The following is a 24,575-nucleotide window of genomic DNA, read 5'->3' on the forward strand; positions in this document are numbered from 1 at the left end:
TCCACATGGAATTAGAGGAGACACTGAAGTCATGCCTCCCTTCCTATATTCTTAAGCTGTACCATGAAAAAGCTGAGCTAAAAAATGTTATCCCAACCTGTAATAAGCTCCCACATAAACAAATACAGAAGTGCAGCCAGGCACTGGGGAGCAGATCCTGACTGGTGAGGTCAGCTTGCAAATGTGCTGAAGGAGAGAAAGCAGAACCTTTCAGCTGGAAAAGACCTTTTAAGATCAAGTCCAACCATTATCTGTCTGTTCCAAGGCTGGTGCGAAACCATGTCCCTCAGCATCAGATCTCTGCCTCCTTTAAACACCTCCACGGATGGGGATCCAACCACCCCACTGGGAAGCCTGTTCCAGGGGTTGAGAACCCTCTCAGTGAAGAAGTGTTCTCTAATGGCCAGCCTAAATCTCCACGGGGGCCACTTGGGGTCATTTCCTCTCAGACTATCACTTGTTCCTAGGGAGAAGAGACCCACCCTACCTTACTCCAACCTTCTTTCAGGGAGATCTCCCCTCTGCTTTCTTTTCTCCAGACTAAACAATCCCAGTTCCCTCAGCTACTCCTCAGCAGACCTGTTCTCCAGACCCTTCTCTGGACACACTCCAGCACCTCAACGTGCTTCCTGGAGCGAGTGGCCCAAAACCGAACCCAGTACTCAAGGTGTGGCCTCACCAGAGCTGAGTGCAGGGGGACTATCCCTGCCCTGGTCCTGCTGGCCACACTACTGCTGATCCAGGCCAGGATGCTACTGGCCTTCTTGGCCACCTGGGCACACTGCTCATGATTCGAGTCCTTCACAACCACTAACTCATCTCCTTTACCAAAATGAAAGCTGTTTGATTCTCTCTCAGCTTTGGAAAACAAATCACAAGGCACACAGAAACGTGACAAGTGATTTTCACAACAGAACAACTGACACTCAGCTCCAGCAGCAGTCACCTTGGTTACAGTTTGCCTGCACAGCTTAGATACTTTGTCACAAAACTTTTTGTACAAAGCACTGAAGCACAGATTTGGAGCATCAGACTGAAGGAAAACCGGGCTTTGCAACACCTCCCTTTCCAAAGGGCTTCTCGCAGCCTCTAGAGCAGTCCCTCTCCCCCACACAGTAACCCTCCACAGGCAGCACCTGCAACAGCTTAGGATATTTTCACCGAGTCCTTCAGCCTCGAATTTACACTGCCACAAAAGGGTCAAACAGATAGGGTGGGTGATCATCTCCCTCAGCTGACAAAGGTACATCGCTCAAGGCACAACAAAGAGGAGGAGCTCTACTGAACGCAGAGTGTTTCAAGGAGAGAAAACGAAATTGTTGGTAAAGCTCATTGTGGAAAAACACCCAGACAACAGGAAAACCAGGAACAGCCCAAGGCCTTACTTCTGGCCTTTACAGAAGAACGATTAGGTCCTTTCTTTCCCTTAAGCTCTTCCAAACAAGGCAAACCCCAATTATTTAAGGAACAATACAGAGTTAAGAGACAGATGGGGAGGAAAGTCAGTCAGCTAGTGAGTTGCCTTTCTATGGAGGCTCAGTTCACAAAGTCTGCCTGTCAGGTCCCCGATTATCTCAGGAGCAGGGCCGCCTGTGACGGGGCTTGAGGTCTCATTGCTCCAAAGCCCAGAGACAGAGCTCCTCTTTGCACTGATCTGGCCCTACCATCTGTGCCAGGGAGGTTTCCCTGTGACGCTCAGACAAAGGGAGCGCATGCAGATGTCCCGGCTAAGGTTGGACCAGTTGACTTGCTGGAACTTGTTTTGCTCCCAGGCGCAAGGATGCACCAGGGACGAAGTCAGGACACTATCAACCGGCCCACACTAGCGCCAGCAACGCACCAAGGACAAAAGCAAGTCAAGAAGCAGCCGGAAGGGACGAGAGCTACAGATTCACTCCACATCCAGAGGCTGGCCGAGCGCGGAGGAGGAGCCCGGGCGCAGGGTCGTTGTCGCAGAACAAGGCACCTCCGCGGGGGGCGGGAGCTGCTACTAGCGAGGCGACCCAAGTGCCAGCGCACTTCTTGCTTCTCCCCCTGTCCAACCCAAACGTCTCTGGCACCGAGCAGGCACAGAGAGCCGCCGGGGCAGCAGAGGGCCTCGGAAGGGGAACGGCACACGGACACTGCCCCGCCACGGCTCTCGCATTCCGGTTCGCGCCCCAGGCAGCCCCGTCCAGGCCAACCCACGGGGAAGAGCCCAGCGGTTTTTAGGCACGACGGAAAAACCCGGGCTGGGCAGGAGGGACCCAGCCCCTTGCTGAGGGCTCCCTCGCGGCTCTGGCCGGCATCGGCGGTGACAGGGCCGGCACTGGGCCGCCGCCTTTCACCGCGCCCCGCAGGCGAGGCGGACGGGGCACTTAGGGCCCCGCAGGGCTGGGAAAGCCGGTTTCAGGTCCGTGCCCTGGAGCGACGACCGGGCCGTAGAGCGATGATTTCTCCCACCGCCAACCAGGCCGGGGTAGCACCTCGGAGCGCCAGGGGAGGCCGCACCGCTCCGAGCCCGGGCCTGGGCTACCCCAGAAAGCCACAAGCTTCAAACGGCCGCCGGGACAAGCCCCAAGCTCCTGCGGGAGAAAAGCCACTACCCTCCCTCCGCCGTGACTCGGGAAGAGACCGCAGCTGCCACCCACCTGCGTCCATGGCGGCTGCCCCACAGAGGGCTGCAGCCGCCGCCGTCCGCACCGACACATACACCCCGGCGCAGCCCTGCGCGGCTGATGCCACGGGCGCGACGCCCACCCAATAGCAGCGGGGCTCTCGGTCGGCCTCTGCAGCGGTTGGCTGCCACGGCTTTCGTCATGGCTCGGTGCGACGCACGGTTTCCTGAGAGCACTGGGGGCAGACATTTTACTGTACGGAGAGGCGGCGCGGAGAGGGGAGAGGCACCGAACCGGCAGCGGAGCCGGAGCGGAGGAAGGGAGGGAGGCGGGCGGGCGTGGCGGCGGCGCGTAAGGTCTGGCCTCGTTCCGCACGACGCCGACGGGAGCAGTCCATGACACGTACACCTGGGGAAGTTCCGACATACGGGCGTGACTATCGTGTTGTACGGAGCCGATCTAGCTCCGCCCCTCTGTCCCTGGGAGGGTAACGCCGCCACGCTCGCTCCTCTTGGAGGCGCCTTTGACGGCTCGGCCGCCGCGGACCGAGGGGCTCGTCGGGAGGTGGATGTTCTGCAGCGCCGAGGAGGCAAGCGAGCGGCGCCGGGAGCGAACCTCCCTCATCCCTTCTTCCCGCGGCTAGAGCACCGGCCTTTGCACGGCAGCCTCTCGGCCAAAATGGCGGCGGCCAGTGGCGGCCGCCATCTTGGTTGACGGCAGTGCCGTACAGAAACCCCTTCCCCAACGGCGGAGGGGCGGCGGGGTGACCTGGCTCCGCCATCTTGCTGTACGGCTGGCGGCGGCCCGGGCCGGCGGGCGGGGGCCGGGGCGGGCCCGGCCGGCGGCGGCCGGAGATGGTGATCTGCTGCGCCGCCGCCAACTGCTCCAATCGGCAGGGGAAGGCGCACCGGGGCGCCGTCTCCTTCCACAGGTAAGGGCAGCCGCCCGGCCCGCTTCAACCCGCCTCCCCCGGCCTTCTGCAGGTGCCGCGGCCGGCTCTCCCTCACCCCTCGGCTCCCACTCCGGTCTGGCCGCTGGGCAGGGGGCGGCTGCGTGTCCCCGCGGCGCTTCCCTCGCCTTGCCTGCCCCGGCACCTCCGGGCCTCGAACGACAGCGGCCGCCCTTTGTTTTCCCTTAGCACCGGGAACCGGCTTTGGGCTTCCCAACGCCTCCAAAAATCGGCTCGAAGCGGGGAGTTGTGCCCGCCGCCGCCAGGCCTGGGGCCCGGGCTCACGCCTTGGCCCGTGTCCCACCTTGCCCCGCGCCTCGGCCTGTCCCCTCGCCTCTGCCCGCGCCGCGGGCCTTGCGGGGGATGCTGCCACAGGGGAGCCCCTGAGGCCGGCCTGTCTCTCCAGTGACTGGCGTGAGCCCGGGTGGAAAAGGCACTTCATTCAGCTAATCGGGGACTTGTTTTCAGTCCGGTCGTTTTTAGACCTTATTAAACATCCTCTGCATAGACATCAGCAGGGTTCTGGAGGCAGTGGGTGGACAACTTGTTAGCTGAGCTGAGGTGTTTCTGTGTTTGTCCCATCCTTGTTCCTTGCGGGTGGGCTGCTGTGTTTGTTCCTGAGTAGCTGAGCAGATGAATAATGGGTTGCTTGCTGATGAAAACGAGAGTTTGCTAAACCTGAGAGTATCAATTCCTCTGATTCCATTGTTTTTTCTCATGAATTTTGTCTTTTCTTTCTTTCTTTTTCTTTTTAGATTCCCTTTGAAGGATTCGAAACGTCTGATACAGTGGCTGAAAGCTGTTCAGAGAGACAACTGGACTCCCACCAAGTATTCCTTTCTTTGCAGCGAGCATTTCACCAAAGACAGTTTTTCTAAGCGGCTGGAAGACCAGCACAGGTTGCTGAAGCCCACTGCTGTCCCTACTATCTTCCAGCTTGCAGACAGAAAACACGACAACCTGGATTATGTCAGAAGCAGAAGGAAAATAGCAAGCCAGGTGCCACTGCAGGATGGAGAAGACCCAAGGGAAGGAGGCTGTGAGGTAGTTCAGAGGACCTCATCTTCCAGCCAGGACTTCATGGTGATGCAAGGGACGAAAGAGATGGAGGAGGCAACTTTGCAGGCGGAAATCCGGTCGATGTCCGAGGAGGAAGAGAACCTCCACAGCCAGCTGGATGGCCCTCGGAGAAGGACGTTAGGTGATAGTTTGGTTGCAAAGCCTGGACCTCAGAAAAAGCCTGAGAGATCGTCTCTGGAGGACTGTCCTGAGGCCACCTGGACGGGAAGCTGGGTAGCTGACAGAAGCGGTGTGTCAGTCGACGACTTCACACCTCCCGCCTCTGGTGCTTGCAAGTTCATCGGCTCCCTTCATTCTTACAGCTTCTCCTCTAAGCATGCCAGAGAGAGGCCATCTCTCCCAAAAGAGCAGCTGGAAAGGAAAAGGCCAAAGAGAGATATGGAACCCAGCTGCAGCAGCCATCTTATGGGACACGATAAGGCCGTAGCAGAAGGCTCCCCTACTTCATCCCTCACTGCGACCCCTCAGAAGCCTTCCCAGGGTCTGTCGGCATCCCCGGCAGACCTGACCCCTCAGCCCGCCGCGGAGGCGGTGGTGGGGCGGAAGGGTGACACGGACGCCAACCCCATGTCGATCAACGAGGTCATCATGTCGGCCTCGGGGGCTTGCAAGCTCATCGACTCCCTCCACTCCTACTGCTTCTCCTCCAGGCAGAGCAAAAGCCAGGTGTGCTGCTTGCGCGAGCAGGTGGAAAAGAAGAACGGGGAGCTGAAACTCTTGAGGCAGAGGATCAGTCGCTCTGACAGCCAAGTCAGGAAGCTGAAGGAGAAGCTAGATGAGCTGAAGAGGATCAGTTTCCCTTACTTGAACAGCCTGCTATCCCAGGACTGTGGTCAGTATTGCCAGTGGCTTTGTGTCGAGGCAGAGTTCACTGTTCTCTTAGCAATAAGGTGCCCTTTAAGTTGGAGGCCTTAAAGTAAAAGCTGTGAAACAGGTATGGTTTTGAAAGAAGAAGCAGTTAGACCAACAGAGAGAGGCAAAAGAAGGAGGCTTTTAGGCACACAAGCTATTTCTTTTATCCTGAAACTTTCTGAGGCTATTCCTGCTGTGGCATGGGAGGTTAAGTCTTGGGTGTTGCAGACAGCTCTCTTGGTTAATTCATTTTTTTTTTCCCTTCCTGAGTTGTTTTGACTTGTTTGTGACTCAACAGCACCTGTTAGGATTTGCCTTCCTTTGGAGTGTGCCTGTGAGTTCTTTTGGTGTGTTAATGAGCTGTCATGGGCAGCAGCAGGGATGTGGGAAAGCTGCTACAGTCTTCTCCAGTGATCTAAGAAGTACTTCTGGTCCTCGATGTCTCAAGCTGCACTCAGTACTCAGGATCCCTGAAAGCCAAGTGAGGTGCTAGATACGAGTAGTATGACAATGTCCTGGTACGTGATGAGGTCACTTTATGTGATCAAATGTCTGTGTTTGGTTTGATCTTTTCCTCCCTTGGAAGACAGAAGTAGTCAGGTAATGGGTGATAAAGTGGGAAGAGACATTGGGACACTTGAAAACGTAGGAGAATTCGGCAAGGGAGGAGGTTGTGCAAAAGGGCTGTTGGAGTGAAGTCAAATTTGGCTTCTCCCCTAACTTACTCCTGCAAGAAAAAGAGTGCTTCAGTGATATCCACCTGGTAAAACCTTCACACAGTCACTCTGGCTGCAAGACACAATTCAGGGGAAGTGTTTAGGAGTCTCCAATGGCATCCTGGGCTGTACTAGAATGGGTGTAGTTAGTAGGTGAGAGAGGTTCTCCTCCCCCTCTGCTCTGCCCCAGTGAGGCTGCAACTGGAATGTTGTGTCCAGTTCTGGGCCCCTCAGTTCAAGAAGGACCTCTTGAACTGCTTGAAAGAGTCCAGCACAGAGACACAAAGATGCTGAAGGGAGTGGAACATCTCTCTGCTGAGAAAAGGCTGAGGGAGCTGGGGCTCTTCAGCTTGGAGGAGACTGAGTGGTGACCTCACTCATGTGAGTAATGATGTGCAGGGCAGTGTCTGGAGGATGGAGCCAGGCTCTGCTCAGTGATGTCCAGTGACAGGACAAGGGGCAGTGGGTGCAAGCTGGAGCAGAGGAGGTTCCACATGAACACAAGGAAAAACTTTTTCACTGTGAGGGTGACAGAGCCCTGGTGCAGGCTGCCCAGAGAGGTTGTGGACTCTCCTTCTCAAACCCACCTGGATGTGTTCCTGTGTGACCTAGGTGATCCTGCTCTGGCAGGGGGGTTGGGCTGGCTGATTCTTTGTGGTCCCTTCCAGCCCCTAACGTTCTGTGATTCTGTGTGGCTGCTGGGGCGATGTTGGAGCGCCTGGTGAAGGATGCACGGCTTGGGGCTTTCTTGAAGGAGTCCTTACCCATGGAGCATTAGGTATCCCCTGATGGTAGTTCTCCCATCCCTCCTTTAGGAGAAGAACCCTCATGGCTTTTTCTAAAGCCATGGTCAGAACTGTGACACTGACATAGGCAAACACATTCTGCAGGCTGTTACAGCACGGCCTGCTTTCTCATTCAAGTGCAAGGCAATAAACCTTGATACAAGTCTGGCAGGGCGGTACCCAGTGCTGCTTTTTCCATGTGTTTTTAATTTTCCAAAGTATGGACAGACTCATTTGGGCAGAGGAGGGGGAGAGGAAAGGGTTTTGGTTTGGTTTGTTTTGGTTTCCCCCCCTGCCTCCTGGGTTTTATTTTTGTGGGGCTTCTGTTCGCCTGGGGTTTTGGGTTGGTTTTTATTGCTTTGTTGTCAGACTAAAGAAACACAGTTTTAGGGCTCAGTGATTGTCACTTCTGTGTGAGAGGCTGCCCAGCTTTGTTGGGGTACCTTCAGTGAGATACTAATTGCAAAAAGAATGCCTTGAAGGGTGTTGTTCTTCATTCCAGTTCTGGAGCCCCTATTACAAGAGGGATCTGGAGGTGCTGTAGTGTGTCCAGAGAAGGGCCACGAGGATGAGCAGAGGGCTGGAGCACCTCTCCTGTGAGGACAGACTGAGGGAGTTGGGGCTGTTCAGTCTGGAGAAGAGAAGGCTCAGAGGTGACCTTATTGTGGCCTTCCAGTGTCTGAAGGGGGCCTACAAGAAGGCTGGGGAGGGACTTCTCAGGATCTCAGGTAGTGATAGGACTAGGGGGAATGGAATGAAGCTGGAGGGGGGGAGATTCAGGCTGGATGTGAGGACGAAGTTCTTCCCCATGAGAGTGGTGAAGCCCTGGAATGGGTTGTCCAGGGAGGTGGTTGAGGCCCCATCCCTGGAGGTGTTTAAGACCAGGCTGGATGAGGCTCTGGCCAGCCTGATCTAGTGTGGGGTGTCCCTGCCCATGGCAGGGGGGTTGGAACTAGATGATCCTTGTGGTCCCTTCCAACCCTGACTGATTCTATGATTCTAGTAAGGACTGTGATTTTTGTTTTCTTTCCTGAGGTGGATGTTCTTGAGACATCTTTGAGGATGTGGTAATTATATGTTAAGAGTATCTTCTCTAAGACCATAAGAATTACATGTTCTATTTCTTAAGGGGAAAATGTCATTGTCTAAATGAGTTCATAGAATCATTAATGTTGGGGAAAAAACCTTTCAGATCCAGCCCAACCATAACCCAGCTACCATGACCACTAAACTACATCCTGAAGCTCCACATCTACAGCTTCTTAAACACCTCCAGGAATGGTGATGACTCCTCTGTGGGCAGCCCTCTTCCAATGCCTGACCACTCTTTCAGGAAAGAAATTTTTCCTACTATCCAACCTAAACTTCTCCTGACCCACTTATTCCCAGCCCTGCTGCCTCCTGTCAACAAAACTGGAGATTAATAGGTGAGAGTGAACCTTTCTGCCCATTGCAGCTTGGAGCACATCTTATGGAACCTTTTAGCTGGTGCCTTTTTTTAAAGGGTAAGGGGTCAGGTTAATAATAGTCACAGCCTTTATTAGCGGTTATATTTCAGTTGTCCCACACCATCTCTGCTCTGCTCTGCTCTGGTGAGACCTCACCTGGGGTGCTGTGTCCAGCTCTGCGGTCCCAACACAACAGAGCAGGTCCAGAGGAGGCCACAGAGGTGATCAGCACCTCTCCTCAAAGATAGGCTAAAGGAATTGGGGCTGTTCAGCCTGGAGAAGAGAAGGCTCTGGGGAGACCCTAGAGCTGCATTTCAGTACCTGAAGGGGACCTACACGAAGGCTGGGGAAGGACTGCTCAGAAGGGCTGAATGTGGTTTGAAACTGGAGCAGGGTAGATTGAGGTTGGACATCAGCAGGAAGTTCTTCACAGTGAGTGGTGAAATACTGGAACAGGTTGGCCAGGGATGTGGTTGAGGCCCCATTCCTGGAGACATGCACTGTCAGACTTGATGTGGCCCTGGGCAGCCTGATCTAGCTGGAGGTGTCCCTGCTGATTGCAGGGGAGTTGGGCAAGATGACCTTTGAGGGTTGCTTCCAGCCCAGTGCAGTCTGTGAGATAAGGAGCAGGAATGAGTGTGCATTGGTTAAGAGCTAGTTGACTCTGAGGCAGAAGACATCATGAGGGAGGCTAGTCCTAGTCAAGACCACAACACCTATGTCCCAAGCACTTCCTGCCCTTTAGCAGATGAGCTGCTTGATGTTCCTCATGGGAGCAACCAGCATGCAGGTACCCACCTGGCACACAGCAGGTTTGGGACTTGGTTTGAGTGGTGGCTCTTCCACCACCCCCTTGGAGAGAGAGAGGTGGTTGGAATGGGGGACAGCTCTGGTGTTGTGCTTTGTTGATTACTTCTTCTTTTCCTTCAGTGGAATGGTGTTGGGTTTTCTACCTTTTTCCCTAAGAGCCTTTACAGCTTGTGCATTAAGCATCCAGTTCTGCAGTGAGCTGGCAGTGACTCACAGAAAAAAAACCCAACAAACCAAAACAACCCAACTGGCAAGCAACTAGGAAGCAATGGAAATGCTAACTAAGGAAAACTTGAGAGAAAGTGAAATACCCTGAGGTAAACTCAGGTAGGATGTTCAGATTTCTCATTATGGTGGATGATCTTCAGAATGTTTTCATAGATTCACAGAATGGTTTGGGTTGGAAGAGACCTTAAAGATCATCTAGTTCCAACCCCCATGCCCTGGGCAGGGACACCTCCTACTAGACCAAGTTGCTTAAAGACCTCATCCAGCCTGGCCTTCAACCCTTCCGTGGAGGGGGCATCCATGACCTCCCTGGGCAACCTGTTGCAGTGTCTCCCCACCCTCACTGGAAAGAATTTCTTCCTAATCTCCAGTCTAAATCTCCCCTCCTCAAGCTTTCAGTGTATTTTGTGGTGCAGAACTCTTGATAGTAACTAGAGGCACTGACTGGAGCATTTTATCACAGAGGTTAGAAGCAGAGGCAAGAACACATTGGTGCTTCATCATGAAGTTCATGACTTGGGCTGTAAGGTGAAAATGTGTGAACATAGCCACATTCCCTGCTTTTAGAGCAGAGCTGGAGCTGGAGCATGCTAGTGCTAGAAATGCTTTACTGGTTTGTTCAGGGAAGCATCAGTAAAGTGCCTAAAAGGCTGCAGCAGTTGGGGAAGGGCAGCAGAGTACAAAGTCATCTTCTGTACTTAAACATGGGGAAAGCATGAGCAAGGCTGCTCCTTATTTACCAGAACCTTGATGGTGCTGATGTAAATCCAGTGAGGGATTCAGTAGAGGAAAGGACTGCAGGAGGCTGCCCAGGTGATGCTGCAGACCCCTCAGTTTGAAGACTGCTGAAGTGCTGTGGGAGTTATTTTGAGGGGGGTGCAGGTCTGGTGGGGGCTTTGGGGTTTTTTCTTGGTTTGTTTTTCTCTCCTTCAGTTTCCCACAGCAAGTGTTCCCCAGCTCAGGGGAAATAGGTTAGCTGCCTTGTTAGCAGCCAGATGGTTGCTCATGCTGCAGTTTTGCTGGTAAAGCTGCCTAGGGATTCGTGCCAGCACAGTTTTCTGTGCCAGGGATCCCACTTGAGAGCCACACTGGCTGAAGTTAGTGTGGACACAGCCAAGGGGGTTCTCCTGCCACTTGGTCTGGTTTGTGTTATGGCAGGGAGAGCATACTGTCTGCTCCTGCAAAGCCTGGACAGTCTGACTTTGCTACAGTGCAGATAGGTTTGAGAAGACTGAAGGACAGGATGTCATCTAGAGGGCCCTGGACAGGCTGGAGAAGTGGGCTGAGGAGAATCTCATGGCAGTTTTGGCATGAGTGGCTTCCTGAAGGAAAGATATCTCAGTGATTGGGTTGCTTAGGTGCCTGCATTTTCTGTCTCCCAGGCTGTTGTGAACATCATGGCTAATCTGAGTCAGATTTTTAGGGGATCAGAGGTCTTGAAGGGGCTGGGTCCCTGACAGCTTCAGGACAGTATATCATCTGCTGGGGGAAAGTGACTGCAGTGATGTCCTGATTAAGAAAGAGACTGTAGCGTGAGCATCTTGTTATTAGGTAAGAGAGAAGCTCTGTATGTGGGTGCTAGAGAACCAGCATTAAGAGTGCTTCACCTGAGTCTGAAGGTTTAAGCATGTAGAAGGGTGGCCAGTGTCTCATGCACTGCAAGTGCTCAGGTGTGGTTTGTATTCTTGAGAGCTGACACATTTTCTTAAGGTGATTGTTTGCAAATGTGATGGGCCAAGAGTGTAGGCCTTCAGAAAGGGAAGTGGATGCTCCTTCATCAGGGAAATTCCTCTTGGTGATGACATCTATAAAGTTCTTGTCTGAAACAAAGTCATTTTCCTTCCTTTTCCTTCCTCCTCCTTGTTGCCACAGTAGTTTTGTATTTACCCACCCTGACCTTCACAGAAGAAGCAGATTTCTTTTCAAATCACCACTTAATTTCTCATGGACTCAATCGGTCTCTGTCCTGCCTGCCTGCCTCCCCACTCTTGCTTTTTTTGCTGTTTCACCTCAGCCCTCTGGCACAGAAAGCTGCCAGGGAGAAAAAAGAGCTTTAGTCCACTAGACAGAGCCCAATACTGAGTGTAGTAAGAGCAATGCATAGGGTGTGACCAGGTTGTGTTTACTCTTCTGCACTTCACTGAGTCTCTGGTCCTTATTCCCTCCAGCCCCTCTGTTGCTCTCAGCTTTTCCAAGCACTGTAAGAACTAACACTCATGTTGGCTTTGATGTCTCTGAGTACTTGTGCACTGCACTGGTTAGGCCACACCTTGAGTCCTGTGTCCAGTGCTGGGCCCCTCCGTTTAGCAAAGATGTTGACTTGCTGGAAGGTGTCCAGAGAAGGGCAGCGAAGCTTGGGAGGGGTTTGGAGCACAAGCCCTATGAGGAGAGGCTGAGGGAGCTGGGGTTGCTTAGCCTGGAGAAGAGGAGGCTGAGGGGAGACCTGATTGCTCTCTACAACTACCTGAAGGGAGGCTGTAGCCAGGTGGGGGTTGGTCTCTTCTCCTAGGCAACCAGCACCAGAACAAGAGGACACAGTCTCAGGCTGTGCCAGGGGAGGTTTAGGCTGGATGTTAGGAGGAAGTTCTTCACCGAGAGAGTGATTGGCCATTGGAATGGGCTGCCCAGGGAGGTGGTGGAGTCACTTATCACTGGAGGTGTTTAGGCCTTGATGGGGTGCTTGGTTGCATGGTTTAGTTGATTAGGTGGTGTTGGATGATAGGTTGGATGCAATGATCTTGAAGGTCTCTTCCAACCTGGTTTCTTCTGTTCTGTTCTTTGGGAAAGCAATAAGGATTGTTGGCCCTGTGGTTTAGCCAGATGCTGTAGACTTTGGGGTATGCAGGTACATCTTCACTTCTCAGGTGGCTGGAAGACCAGCTCTTCAGAAGTGAGACAAGCTTGCCCCACTGAGCGCTGCCAGCCAGGCTGGATTCTGCACAACAGGTTAATGGAGTAGGTTCCCAAGGGAGGTGGTGGAGTCAGCATCCCTGGAAGTGTTCAAGATGGCACCTGGGGATGTGGTTTCATAGTCCTGGTGGTGTTGGGTTGATGGTTGGACTTGATGATCTTGGAGGTCTTCTCCAACCAAAACAGTTCTATGATTCTAAGTCACCAGGCTTGAGCTGTTGGTGCTGAGGAGAGTTGCTTGATTTCTCCTGGTTTGTGACAGAGTCTGAGGAGTGCACATGGCTAAAGCCATTTCTTCAGTCTGTCATTTTGATTATTTCTTTTTTTCTGAAGTGCTGCAAGGGTGGTAAGCAGAAGAAAGCAAGATGTCCTATTAGAAGCATTCTGATGAGGGAAAACGTCCCACTCCCAGGCTTAGTTGCCACCTCCTGACCCAGGAGAGGGCAGCAGCAGCACAGGCTGCAGTCGTTTCTAACCTTTCCATGCAGCTTTGCTCTTCCTTTCCGTGGTGGGAGTTCTAAGGAGCAAAAAGCCTGGAAATAAACTGTCTGCAGCAGCAAGTGAAAGGCAAATGCCAGGTGGACAGGGCAGTGATATTCTCCTTACTCCCAAAGCTGCATGCTCTCAAGGTGACAGTAGGAAGGGAAGCTGGTTCCTAAGAAGCAGCATAGAAGCATGGAGCTTCTCCTAGCAATGATGTTTGGACTTTAACAGGGTGATGACTGGCAATTAAGGTCTTTACTGCACCAGAAAATAATGTTCTGTTGCTTGGTTGCTCACAGTATATATGGGAGATATGAAACTGGGGGGGAGAGGAGGGGTGGCTGACACCCCCTCAGGCTGTGCTGCCATCCAATGAGATCTGGACAGGCTGGAGACCTGGGCAAAGAACCACCTCATGAAGTTCAACAAGGACAAGTGTAGAGTCCTGCATCTGGGGAGGAATAACACCAGGCACCAGTACAGACTAGGCATTGTCCTGCTGGAAAGCAGCTCCACAAGAGAAAGACCTTGGAGTCCTAGTGGACAGCAAGTTATCCATGGGACAGCAATGTGCCCCTGTGGCAAAGAGGGCCAATGGTGTCTGGGGCTGCATCCAGCAAAGTGTGTCCAGCAGGTCTAGGGAGGATCTCTTCCCCCTCTGCTCTGCCCTGGTGAGACCACACCTGGAATATGGTGTCCAGTTTTGGGTTCCCCAATTTAAGAGAGACAGGGATCTGCTGGAGAGAGTCCAACAGAGAGCTACAGGGACATCTCTCCTATGAAGCACGACTGAGAGAGCTGGTGCTGTTTAGTCTGGAGAAGAGAAGGCTGAGAGGGGATCTTGTGGATGTCTATAAATATCTGGCTTGTGGGTGTCAGGATGGAGGTGCCAGGCTCTTTTTGGTGGTGCCCAGTACCACCCAGGACATGGATCAGCGGGTACAAGCTAGAACACAGGAGGTTCCACCTCAGCATGAGGAGAAACTTCTTCACTGTGAGAGTGCTGGAGCCCTGCAGCAGGCTGCCCAGAGAGGTTGTGGAGTCTCCTTGCCTAGAGAATTTCAATCTGGATGCGTTCCTGTGTGACCTGCTCTAGGTGATCCTAGGGGGGTTGGACCCCATGATCTCTGGAGGTCCCTTCCAACCCCTAACATTCTGTGATTCTGTGACATGGGTGCCACATTGCTTTGCCTGACCACACCTTGGGGGTGGCTCTGCTTTGCTGTTTACCTGCTTTTAAGTTGACTGTCTCCATATGCTTTTTTTTTTTCCCCCCAGGTTAACACCCTTTGAAATGATAACAAAATGCAAAATGATTATCAAAGCTCTGTTAAAGTTATTCTTTGAAGAAGCTGTAACTTTGTGAAACAGGCCCTGTTTGCTTCCTAGTAAGTGCAGGGTCAAAGGGATGTAGCTGTCTCTTCCCTTTAACTTGCAGCATTCTGGTCTTTTGAGAACGTTTCGCTTGGCTTTAGTCCAGAGCCCAAGCAGAACAACCTCTGACCCACCCCTGTCTTTCTGTACAAGTGCAGGGTGCTGTTAGCCTCTTGGAAAAAACCTGCAGCCAACCTTTGATCTTGGGTATGTATCTTGTTTCCTTGTCTCTGAAACAAACAGCAATGGGTTGTACTTGGTGCCTGAGAAAAGTCAGGCCAGAGCATTAGAGAGAGGATTATCTCTTAGCGGCAATTCTTTACACCAAGACTGCTTCTTTTTAGGTCGTCATCATCTTTGTGTAGGGGGGAACTTTCTCTTCAGATCAAGCTACAGAGAGGAGTCAGAAATGGACTGCCTGAGAGAGTGCTCTTTGTAAGGCTAAGAGCAGCTTTAAAACCAGCCCTACCTTCCGTGGCTCTTTGTTCTCCATCTCCTCTCACACCTTGGAGCTGACGTTGCTCTAAAGTGTGGCTGCAGCGCTGAACTGTTTTGTGTCCACCTAGCTGTAAGCAGCTCACAGCAAGCTGCAGGGCAGAGATTACTGAATTTCCTTTCCTCCACAGAGACTCCCCAGCTGAATCCTGTGATGGAGCCCCTGTCCTGGATGCTGGGCACCTGGCTGTCGGACCCGCCGGGGGATGGCACCTTCCCTACGATGAAGCCCTTCCAGTACCTGGAGGAAGTGCACATCTCGCACGTGGGGCAGCCCATGCTCAACTTCTCGTAAGTCCAAGCCTGGGGATTTATCTCTCTTGGCAGCAGCTTTTGGATTGAAACAGGCACAGTGGCAGTGAGATTTGTGGCTGTGTCTGAAATGTGAGATGTGTTGGTTGTGTGTGTGAATACTGTGTCCAGCTGTGGGCTCCCTAACTGAAGAGAGGCAGGGATCTGCTGGAGAGAGTCCAGCGGAGGCTACGAGGATGACTGGGGGACTTGAATATCTCTCCTGTGAAGAAAGACTGAGAGAGCTGGGGCTGCTTAGTCTTGAGAAGGTTGAGGGGGGACTCTTATGAATGTCAATAAATATCTGAGGGGTAGGTGTCAAGATGAAGGTGCCAGGCTCTTTTCAGCAGTACCTAGTAATAGGACAAGGAACACAGGAGGTTCCACCTCAGCATAAGGAGAAACTTGTTTGCTGTGAGCATGATGGAGCCCTGGATCAGGCTGCCCAGACAAGTTGTGGAGTCTCCTACTCTAGAGAATTTCAAGACCTGTCTGGATGCATTCCTGTGTGACCTGCCCTAGGTGATCCTGCTTTGGCAGTGGGGTTGGGCTTGCTCTCCAGAGGTCCCTTCCAACCCCTGCCATGATAGTCAGCTGTGTCTCAGCTGCTGCTTAATGCAGTTACCTGTGCAGACTCAGGAATTCTGTAGCACTAATGTAATGTGTGAACATGAGTGGCATTCACCCACATTATGGGTGAGCAAATATGCAACTCTGAGGCCTTGTGAAGAATAAATAAGAATCTGAGCTGAACTTTTCTTTAATAATGGTGGCAAGAGCGTTGTCTGCTCTATTGTTACCTGCTAAGAGTAATGTACAAGAAAAACCCTAACAACTGGCCAGGTCTGAAGGCTAAATAAAGGCAGTGTCATTCTAGATATTTATTTGAGGAAAGGAAGTATTTGAGACCTAGGACATCATAGAATCATTAAGGCTGGAAAAGCTCTTCAAGATCATTGTGTCAAACCATAGCCCAGCTACCATGGCCACTGAACTGTATCCTGAAGTGCCACATCTACAGCTTCTTGAGCATCTCCAGGGACAGTGACTCCACCACCTCCTTGGGCAGCCTGTCCCAATGCCTGACCACTCTTGCAGGAAAGAAATGTTTCCCAGTATCCAACCTAAACCTCCCCTGGCACAACTTAAGCCCGTTTCCTCTCATTCTATTGCTACTTGCTTGGGAGAGGAGACCAACGCTGGCCTCACTCCAACCTCTTTTCAGGTAGTTGCAGAGAGCAGTGAGATCTCCCTTTAGCCTTCACTTCTCCAAACTAAACAACCCCAGGTTCCTCAGCCACTCCTCAGCAGACCTGTTCTCCAGAGCCTTCACCAGCCTCACTGCCCTTCTCTGGACTTCCTCCAGGACCTCAATGTCTTTCCTATACTGTGGTGCCCAGAACTGAACCAGTACTCGAGCTCTGGCCTCCCCAGGGGAATGATCACTTCCCTATTCCTGCTGTGTTTGATTAACGTCTGACTTCCTGAGGGAGTTTCTGAGTTACCTCTTAGACCCTGGAACTGTGGAAAGTCTGAAGCTTGCTCTTCAATAACTAGCTCCAGCTGTAAGAGATGGCTGTGTCTGTGAATTAACCAGTTGTCCACATCCGCACCTCACAGCTGTGCAGCATTGTCAGCCTTTTCCCTTTCAAATGGCACTCTGCAGGCAGTCATGTGGTTAAATGAAGTCCCATCTCTTCTGACATGAAACCTGGTCATCAGCTGGCTGTGAAGTGCAACAAGCAGCAGCTTTGGTGTTCTGATTTCCCCCCCAGGTTCAACGCCTTCCACCTGGACACCAGGAAGCCCATGCACCGAGAATGTGGATTCATCCGCCTCAAGCCGGACACTAACAAGGTGGCCTTCATCAGTGCCCAGAACACAGGTACACACCTGACAGCCACACTGTGGGGCAGAAGAGCTCCTTACCCTGCTGTGCCATTTCATCACTTTCCCAGAAAATTCCTGCACCTCTCACGGTGCCATGGAATTTATTTTGGCTCTGGCTTCAGTGCCGAAGAGCTGCGATGCTGCTGGGAAAACAGGCTGGCAAATGAGCTTGTGGGAAAAGGGCTGACTTTATGGGACTGGCTCTGTGGCTTTGCCCAGACAGTGTGGCTTTCTAGCTTCCTGTGACAGGAAAGGGCTGCAGATCAAAATACCCCCTCACACAGGAGATTTGAGGGGTGTTCAAGTGCCTTGTTGGTGTTTGCATGCATAGCTTTGCCAGCAATCGAACCCCTGTACTCTTAAGCCTTAGCAATGGCAGGACATAAGTGGCCAGGGGCATTCATGATGCCTTCATAGCATCCTAGTCTTGTGGGGAGGCAGGAGGAATGTATAGAGAGAAGATGCTTTCTTCCCACTGCTCCCATGAGTTGGCCACAGTTGACCCTCTTGTAGAACTAGAGGTGCGTGTCTTGGTTCATGAGCTGCTCTGTCTGGAGTCTTGGAATCTTTCTCTTCTTGCTAGGGTCATACTTAGTTAGATGTTCCTTCTAGACATCTCACTTAAACTGTTCTTACCAGCACCCACACTTGCCATATATGATTCTGCAATGCAGGGTAGAGCTTGTGGCCCTGGCAAAGTGGGGCTCTGGTGGGTTTAAACACCCATTTGCAGCATCTCCACCCAGGAGCATTTGGTGTGGCCCAGGTTCCCTATCAGAGACCCTGCCTGGGCTGTGGCACTACCAAGAGCCTCTGTAGCACTGTAGGAAGGGAGCTTCTCTCCTGCTGTTCCCTAATACTGGAGAGTGCAGACTTGGCTCCTAAACTAAGAGAATCCCCCACTGTCTGGCTGTAGTGCCTTGGTACTTGCACACCTTCCAGGGACTGACTGAGAGAGAGAACCAATATTGAATTATGGTAAGGGAAAGAGTGTTAAATCCCAGTTGATGCTTAGATTTGCATCTGAAACTCCAGAGCAGATGCTGAAGGTAAAGCTGGCAGTTGCAGTGCAATACTCATCCCACACAGCATGATTTCAGTCTGTCTGGCTAGACTTTTCTACACAGTGTTTCATGGCTTAGGATGCATGGATTTGCAGCTGCCACTGTGTGCTGGGTCCAATGAGAGAGCTCTTCAGGGAAAGTGGTGGTCTATTACACAGTCTAATAATTGTAACAGTATTAAATGACCTTTGTAGCCTAATAATGTCTGCATGACCTTGTTTCTCACTAGGTCTGGTGGAGGTGGAGGAAGGGGAGGTGAATGGACAAGAGCTGTCTATAGCTTCTCACTCCATAGCCAGGATTTCCTTTGCCAAGAAGCCCCACGTAGAGCAGGTGAGTGCCCAGGCAGTGAGCAATTTGTGCAGCACTGCTAGCCCCAGAACACATCTAGCTGAGAGGATAGGTTGATTAGCATGCTTTAATTACACAGTGCCATCAGGAGTTCTTGGAAATACTGCCTGGCATGCTGGCCTCTCCTTTCTGTAACAGCCTTCAGAAGATGCTCTGTACACTACAAGACCCAGAGGGGTTGTTAAGATAACTGATGCTCTGACTCAGACCAGCCAACCCAGAATCCTGTCTGCAGCAGTGGCCAGTAGCAGGCCCTTAGGGAAGAGAATGGGGAAGTTTTCTCTAAGCACCTTTGTACAGCAGCAGTGTTGCTTCTTAATGCTGATCTTCTGGGTTAATTGCACTGTGAGGGTGCACACATATAGTACAGCCAGTACTGGGCCTCAGGGCCTTACCAGGATCTTTGAAGAGCATCTGCCTTCCACTGGACCTCCATCATGTCTCTGCAAGTCTTGCTTGTGTTTCAGAGCGTTCACAACCTGCTGTGGGCTCCCTGCCCACCTCTGGCTGCTTGGCAGGGCTGGTGCTTGCTGGCAGCTCCAGTCTTGGTTGACTGCTTCTTGGGTTTTGACTTTTTTTGTCTTCTGGTGTAGCTGTGTTGCTGACAGTTGGGTGGGGAACAGTCAGCTGTGGGTAAGATGGCAGTGCTGGAGTTAGTGTGGCATACTGAGGTCACTGCTGGAATCCTTGCTGTCACGTGTGGAGTTGTCTTGGCTGAGAAGCGGCTGAGAGAGACAGACAGCGAGGCTGAACACAAAGAGTAGGTACTGCCATGTCCTTGAATCTGCTTGGTTTCCTCTGGTAACATGTGAACCAGAGGACTGCATTGTCTGAAGTGAGGTGTGGCTCTCAGGAGAGCAGACACTGCTTGATTGCAGCAAGTGTAGTGTTGTCTTCTGGACTTGAAGGCTTAATTTTGGGAGTTAGAAAACCAGCCCAGAGGATGAGTTGGTGCAGCTGCAGGCAGTGTCACAAGCATGCTCCTGAAATGTGTTGACATACCAAAAATCACACAGAATCACCAAGGTTGGAAGAGACCTCAAAGATCGAGTCCAACCTGTCACCACAGACCTCATGACTAGACCATGGCACCAAGTGCCACATCCAGTCCCCTCTTGAACACCTCCAGGGATGGTGACTCCGCCACCTCCCTGGGCAGCACATTCCAATGCCTAACAGCTCTCTCAGTGAAGAACTTTCTCCTCACCTCCAGCCTAAACTTCCCCTGGTGCAGCTTGAGACTGTGTCCTCTTGTTCTGGTGCTGGTTCCTTGAGAGAAGAGACCAACTCCCTCCTGGCCACAACCACCCTTCAGGTAGTTGTGGAGGGCAATGAGGTCTCCCCTGAGCCTTCTCTTCTCCAGGCTAAACAACCCCAGCTCCCTCAGCCTCTCCTTACAGGGCTGTGCTCAAGGCCTCTCCCCAGCCTTGTTGCCCTTCTCTGGACACCTTCAAGTGTCTCAATGTCCTTCTTAAACTGAGGGGCCCAGAACTGGACACAGGACTCAAGGTGTGGCCTAACCAGTGCAGAGTCCAGGGGCACAATGACCTCCCTGCTCCTGCTGGCCACACTATTCCTAATACAGGCCAGGATGCCATTGGCCCTCTTGGCCACCTGGGCACACTGCTGGCTCATGTTTAGGCAGCTGTCAATCAGCACCCCCAGGTCCCTCTCTGTTTGGCAGCTCTCCAGCCACTCTGACCCCAGCCTGTAGCTCTGCATGGGGTTGCTGTGGCCAAAGTGCAGCACCTGGCACTTGGACTTGTTGAATGCCATCCTGTTGGACTCTGCCCATCTGTCCAGTCAGTCGAGGTCCCTCTGCAGAGCCCTTCTGCCCTCTAACTGATCAACATCTGCTCACAGCTTGGTGTCATCTGCAAACTTGCTGATGACTGCCTCAATCCCCTCATCCAGATCATAAATGAAGATGTTAAAGAGGATGGAGCCCAGCACTGATCCCTGGGGGACACCACTGGTGCCTGGCTGCCAGCTGGATGTGGCACCATTCACCACCACTCTCTGGGCTCAGCCCTCCAGCCAGTTCCTAACCCAGCACAGAGTGCTGCTGTCCAAGCCACAGGCTGACAGCTTGGCCAGCAGTTTGCTGTGGGGCATGGTGTCAAAGGCCTTGCTGAAGTCCAGCATGAAGTCACAGCATGGTTTGGGTTGGAAGGGACCTCCAAAGCTCATCCTGTCCACCCTGCCCAGAGTAAGCAGGGACATCCTCCACAAAATGGTATTTCCTTACACAAACAATGTCCTAACTCTGGAAAGGCAGCCCTAAAACACACATCTGAGTGTAGAGGAATCAGGTTGTTGAGTCTCTCCTCTCCCAGGGGCAGCTGTATTGCATTCCTTCTCTAGGAGGAGAAAGCAAGCCATTAAATACTAGGGGTGTCACTGAGGCAGCAGTGCTCTTAAATCCAAACATTGAAATCAACTTCCCAGAGCCACTGCCTGAAATGTGAGCAGATAGCTGGACAGGAGGAAAGGGGCAAAGCAACAGCAAGCCAGCCCATGGCTGCCTGCATGAGGGCTCCAAGGCTGACTTTGCCTGGAGGCTGGAAGAGGGAACCTCCCATGCTCACCTGGCACCTGAGGGCAGGTGAGACCCAGGTACTGGTCACAGTTAGTATCTGGGAGGCCCTTGCAGTGGAGGAGGCTGTGGAATGAAAGGGCTGTAGCAGGTAAGCAGGTCCCAATGCAGTTTGTTCTTCATGAGGAGCAGTAAATTGCCCATGGAAATGAGGAGACCACAAGTGCTGCTTGAAGGGCATGTGGTTGCTGTTTTAGTTGCTCATTTTGAGAGAGCTTTGCCAGGCTGTTGTGTTCCCACTGGAAAGGGATTCACGATGGCCATGGCTCAGCCAAGCCATAACTCAGGCAGGAGGACCTGCCTTATCTTTGAGAGGTGATGGAGATCAGTGGAGTTTCCCAGTGACTGGAGACCCATGACATGTGGGTCACTCATCTGCAGAAAGCACCTGAAGGTCAACCTGCTGGCCAGTCCCACTGGAGATTTCAGCAGAGAGGAAGGAGGAGGTGATTTGGCACAGTCAGTGTGGTATTGACCATGGGTAAATGGTGCCTGGCTGACCTGGCTGTTTTCTGTGACAAAATTACTGGGTTGTGGCTGAGGAGAGAGCAGTGGATGTCACTTACCCTGAGTTCACCAACTCCCTGTGGCCCTTTCCCAGTGCTTCATGTTTCCTCTCCTGGGGGGGGAAGTAGCAGTTTTCCCATGTGTCTTGGGTGTACATGGAGCTTTCCCTCCCATGGTTCCTTCAACCAGTCTCTGACTGAAGCTCACTTTCAAGAGAAAATCCCTACTTATTTGTGTGTGTGTGTCCAGTTTATTTCATTTCCTCCTTTTGGCATTCAGACTTTTCTTGCCTGACCTGCAGGGGGGTTAAAAAAAGGGCTGTTCAGGAACCCTGAGCTAAGGTCAAGTGAGATAATTTCTTGCTAAAGGCAAATATCTTTTGTATTGCTTTTAATTGCCTTTTCCTGCCCAGGGTGTTTGAGGAACACTTTGATGCCTTACAAAGCAAACCCCACCTCCTCAGCAAATGTTAATCAAACATTGTTTGTGTATTATCCTCTTCCTACTCTTGTCCCCATGAGTATCAGAGCACTGGGTGTCCTGTGCAGAGCTTCCCACTCAGCTGGCAACCACCTCCTGGCAGGAGGATGTGTGGGATATTGGCATTAAGGGCATACTATGGGCATAGGGACAAATGTGTTAATGGAGGGGACACTGACTCAGGGCACACAGGCTGCCCAGAGCTCATGGACATGCCCCGGAGTCACCTTCCCTGGAAACTAAGGCAAAAGCCTCTGCATTTTAGGAATTCCTACATGGGGCTGGTTTGGGTGCTTGCAGGTTGTCCTGCTGGCCCTAGGCCTTCCTTTCTGGTCACCCCTGGGAAGCAGCAAGTGACCAGCAGGCAGTGTAAGCAGCTCTTCTAGATGATGTGGAGCAAGTCTGTGCTGTAATCACTTGAAGGGCCAAAGTGCTGGGGGGGTGTGCTCTGTGCCAAGCTGCCTCCTCAAAGTCACACTCACTTGGGGAGCTGCTCTGTCCTGCTGTCAGTCATGCATTTATGTGGCCCTTCTCCTGCCAGGCTTGGCAGCTGGAGAGATGTTAGTGTGGGACAGGAGCTGAGGTTCAAAAAGGATGGTCCCACCCCTCCTTTATTTCAGCGACGCCTAGGAGCAAGCCTACAACTTGTGCTGAACACTGGATCCTTAGCTGCTTTCCTCCAGTTTGAAAGCTGCTGAAGCCTGGATTCAAGGATCTGTTTGTGTGGGTCCTGAGTGGTTCAGCTTTACAGGCCAGCTCCACATTGCCTCTCCTGAGGTTTGGTGCAGCACAAACAGGCTCACAGCCTGTTCTGGTAGAGGGATGGGGGTGATATTGCCTGCTGAGCCCTCCTGATGGATGACAGCCACCTTCTCTCCTGCTCTGGGGCTGAACCCCTGCCTGGCTGCAGGTGCAAGCTGAGGCTCAGCAGGCTCCCACCTCCCAGTGTCACATGAGCCATGCTCCCTTGGAATTACACAGTAGTTTCAGTTGGAAAAGGCCTCCAAGACCATCGAGTCCAGCCAGCGACCTAAGACCACCATGGCCACTAAACCATGTCCTGAAGTGCCATGTCCACATGTTTCTTGAACACCCCCAGGGATGGTGATTCTACCACCCCCCTGGGTAACCTATTCAGAGCGAGCTCTGGCGTGGTGTGGTAGCTTACAGAGAGCCCACCTGGCTTTGAAGGCTGCCTTGGGAACAGCTTCCAGTGCAGAGCATCTCTGTAAGCTGCCAGCTGGGAGCCACTCTTCTGGTGGAAGGTGATGTTCAGTGGTAGTGCCAGGACACTGCATTACTCCATGAATAATGGTCTTGGAGTTGGTATTTTGGCAAGAGCTGCCTTCTTGAGGAGAGAACACTCCTCCTTGACTCTCCTAGCTGTGGTGCTCTGGCAGCAAGCACAAGGAGGGTAAGGGTAGAAAGCACCGGCAGGGAATGTAGCCCTGGTGCTGGTTGCTTGATTTCATTAATTCTTTTCTTACTGCCTTTTTTGTTTGGTTGTTTTTTCCCCTTAGATTACCAGAAAGTTCAGGCTCAATTCTGATGGGAAACTCGAACAAACTGTCTCAATGGCAACCACTACGCAGCCCATGACGCAGCACCTCCACATTACCTACAAGAAGGTGACACCCTGACGCTGGCAGGGTGAGGAGCAGGGCATCCTGCACCGAGAGCAGCAGCAGCTCGGGAGCACAGCATGGCAGAGCCTGCAGCTGGCTGCCTGCACTTGCCCCCCCAGGGCTGCAGGGCTGCCCATCCTATTGAGAATGTTCCTCAGATGTTTCTGTAATGGTATATTAAAAGAAATAAAAGCTTTTATTTTTATGGCTGTGATTGGGGTGTGATTGCAGGCTGGTCTGCACCTCCCTCTGCTCTGGCAGCGCTTTATGTAAGTGCACTTGCTCATTAGGAGGCACTGGTTTGCAGATGTAACCTGCTGGACCCTTCTCTTCAACCTGAATCACACCATGGAAGCAGTTAGGATCAGGATTGAATTTGCACTGCAGGGACAGTCCCTGAGGACTTCAGCTCCTGCCTAATGAAACTCAGCTTAAATATTCAGAGGGAGCACCTACCTTTTGCTGTGGAATGAAGAGAACTGTCTCAGGACCTGAACCTGATGATGCCATCCAGCTGACTTGAAAAGACTTGGGGAACTCCTGGAGGTCAGGACCAGACCATGCCTAGCTTCAGCTTCGCCCTTCACCAGCTTTTCTGCACTTCCCTGGACATGTTCCAGCACCTCAGTGCCCTTCCTGGAGTGAGGGGCCCAAAACTGACCCCAGTACTCAAGGTGTGGCCTCACCAATGCTGGGTACAGGGGAGCAATCACTCCTCTGGTCCTGCTGGTCACACTGTTGCTGATCCAGACCAGTATGCTGGTTGCCTTCTTGGCCACCTGAGTACATGGCTGGCTCCTGTTCAGCCAGCTGCTTTTCTGCTGGGCACTTGACAGCCACTCTGCCCCAATCCTGGAACATTCATGGGGTTGTTGTGACCCAAGTTCAAGACCTGGCAGCAGCCGCAGCCACACTAGGGCAGCACCATGACGGCTACTGTGAGGACCAAGCCCTGACAGGAGAGGAGATTGCCACCACAGAGCTGAGGTCACTGTTGGAAGAGACCTAGAGCAAGTATCTGATCCCAGTGGAGGCTCCATGGAG

General features: G+C 52.3%; 2 protein-coding genes across 2 annotated transcripts in view; one reads left to right on the top strand and one right to left on the bottom strand.

Annotated features, from left to right (window-relative positions):
• The window catches only part of ATG4B (autophagy related 4B cysteine peptidase), a 29,020-nt gene extending 26,292 nt beyond the window's left edge, over positions 1-2,728 (bottom strand). Inside the window, exon 1 of the mRNA XM_054166632.1 lies at positions 2,631-2,728. Within this exon, the coding sequence (XP_054022607.1) occupies positions 2,631-2,640 (10 nt within the window). The 5' untranslated portion in view covers positions 2,641-2,728. The remainder of the gene's footprint in view (positions 1-2,630) is intronic.
• A 368-nt stretch (positions 2,729-3,096) lies between these two features.
• THAP4 (THAP domain containing 4) lies at positions 3,097-23,736 on the top strand. Its single transcript, XM_054166590.1, has 6 exons — positions 3,097-3,528; positions 4,302-5,458; positions 14,859-15,018; positions 16,794-16,903; positions 18,202-18,305; positions 23,427-23,736. The coding sequence occupies exons 1-6, from the start codon at positions 3,452-3,454 to the stop codon at positions 23,544-23,546; spliced, it is 1,728 nt and encodes a 575-aa protein (XP_054022565.1). The 5' UTR covers positions 3,097-3,451; the 3' UTR covers positions 23,547-23,736.
• Positions 23,737-24,575: the final 839 nt, after the last annotated feature.

This window comes from Dryobates pubescens, chromosome 13 (assembly GCF_014839835.1).
Source record: "Dryobates pubescens isolate bDryPub1 chromosome 13, bDryPub1.pri, whole genome shotgun sequence".
Classification (NCBI taxonomy): domain Eukaryota; kingdom Metazoa; phylum Chordata; class Aves; order Piciformes; family Picidae; genus Dryobates; species Dryobates pubescens.

Coding starts and splice junctions, on each gene's coding strand:
- THAP4 (XM_054166590.1), top strand. CDS start 3,452: ATGGTGATCTGCTGCGCCGCCGCCAACTGCTCCAATCGGCAGGGGAAG. Junction 15,019..16,793: donor CAGCCCATGCTCAACTTCTC/GTAAGTCCAAGC, acceptor TTTCCCCCCCAG/GTTCAACGCCTTCCACCTGG. Junction 18,306..23,426: donor AGAAGCCCCACGTAGAGCAG/GTGAGTGCCCAG, acceptor TTTTCCCCTTAG/ATTACCAGAAAGTTCAGGCT.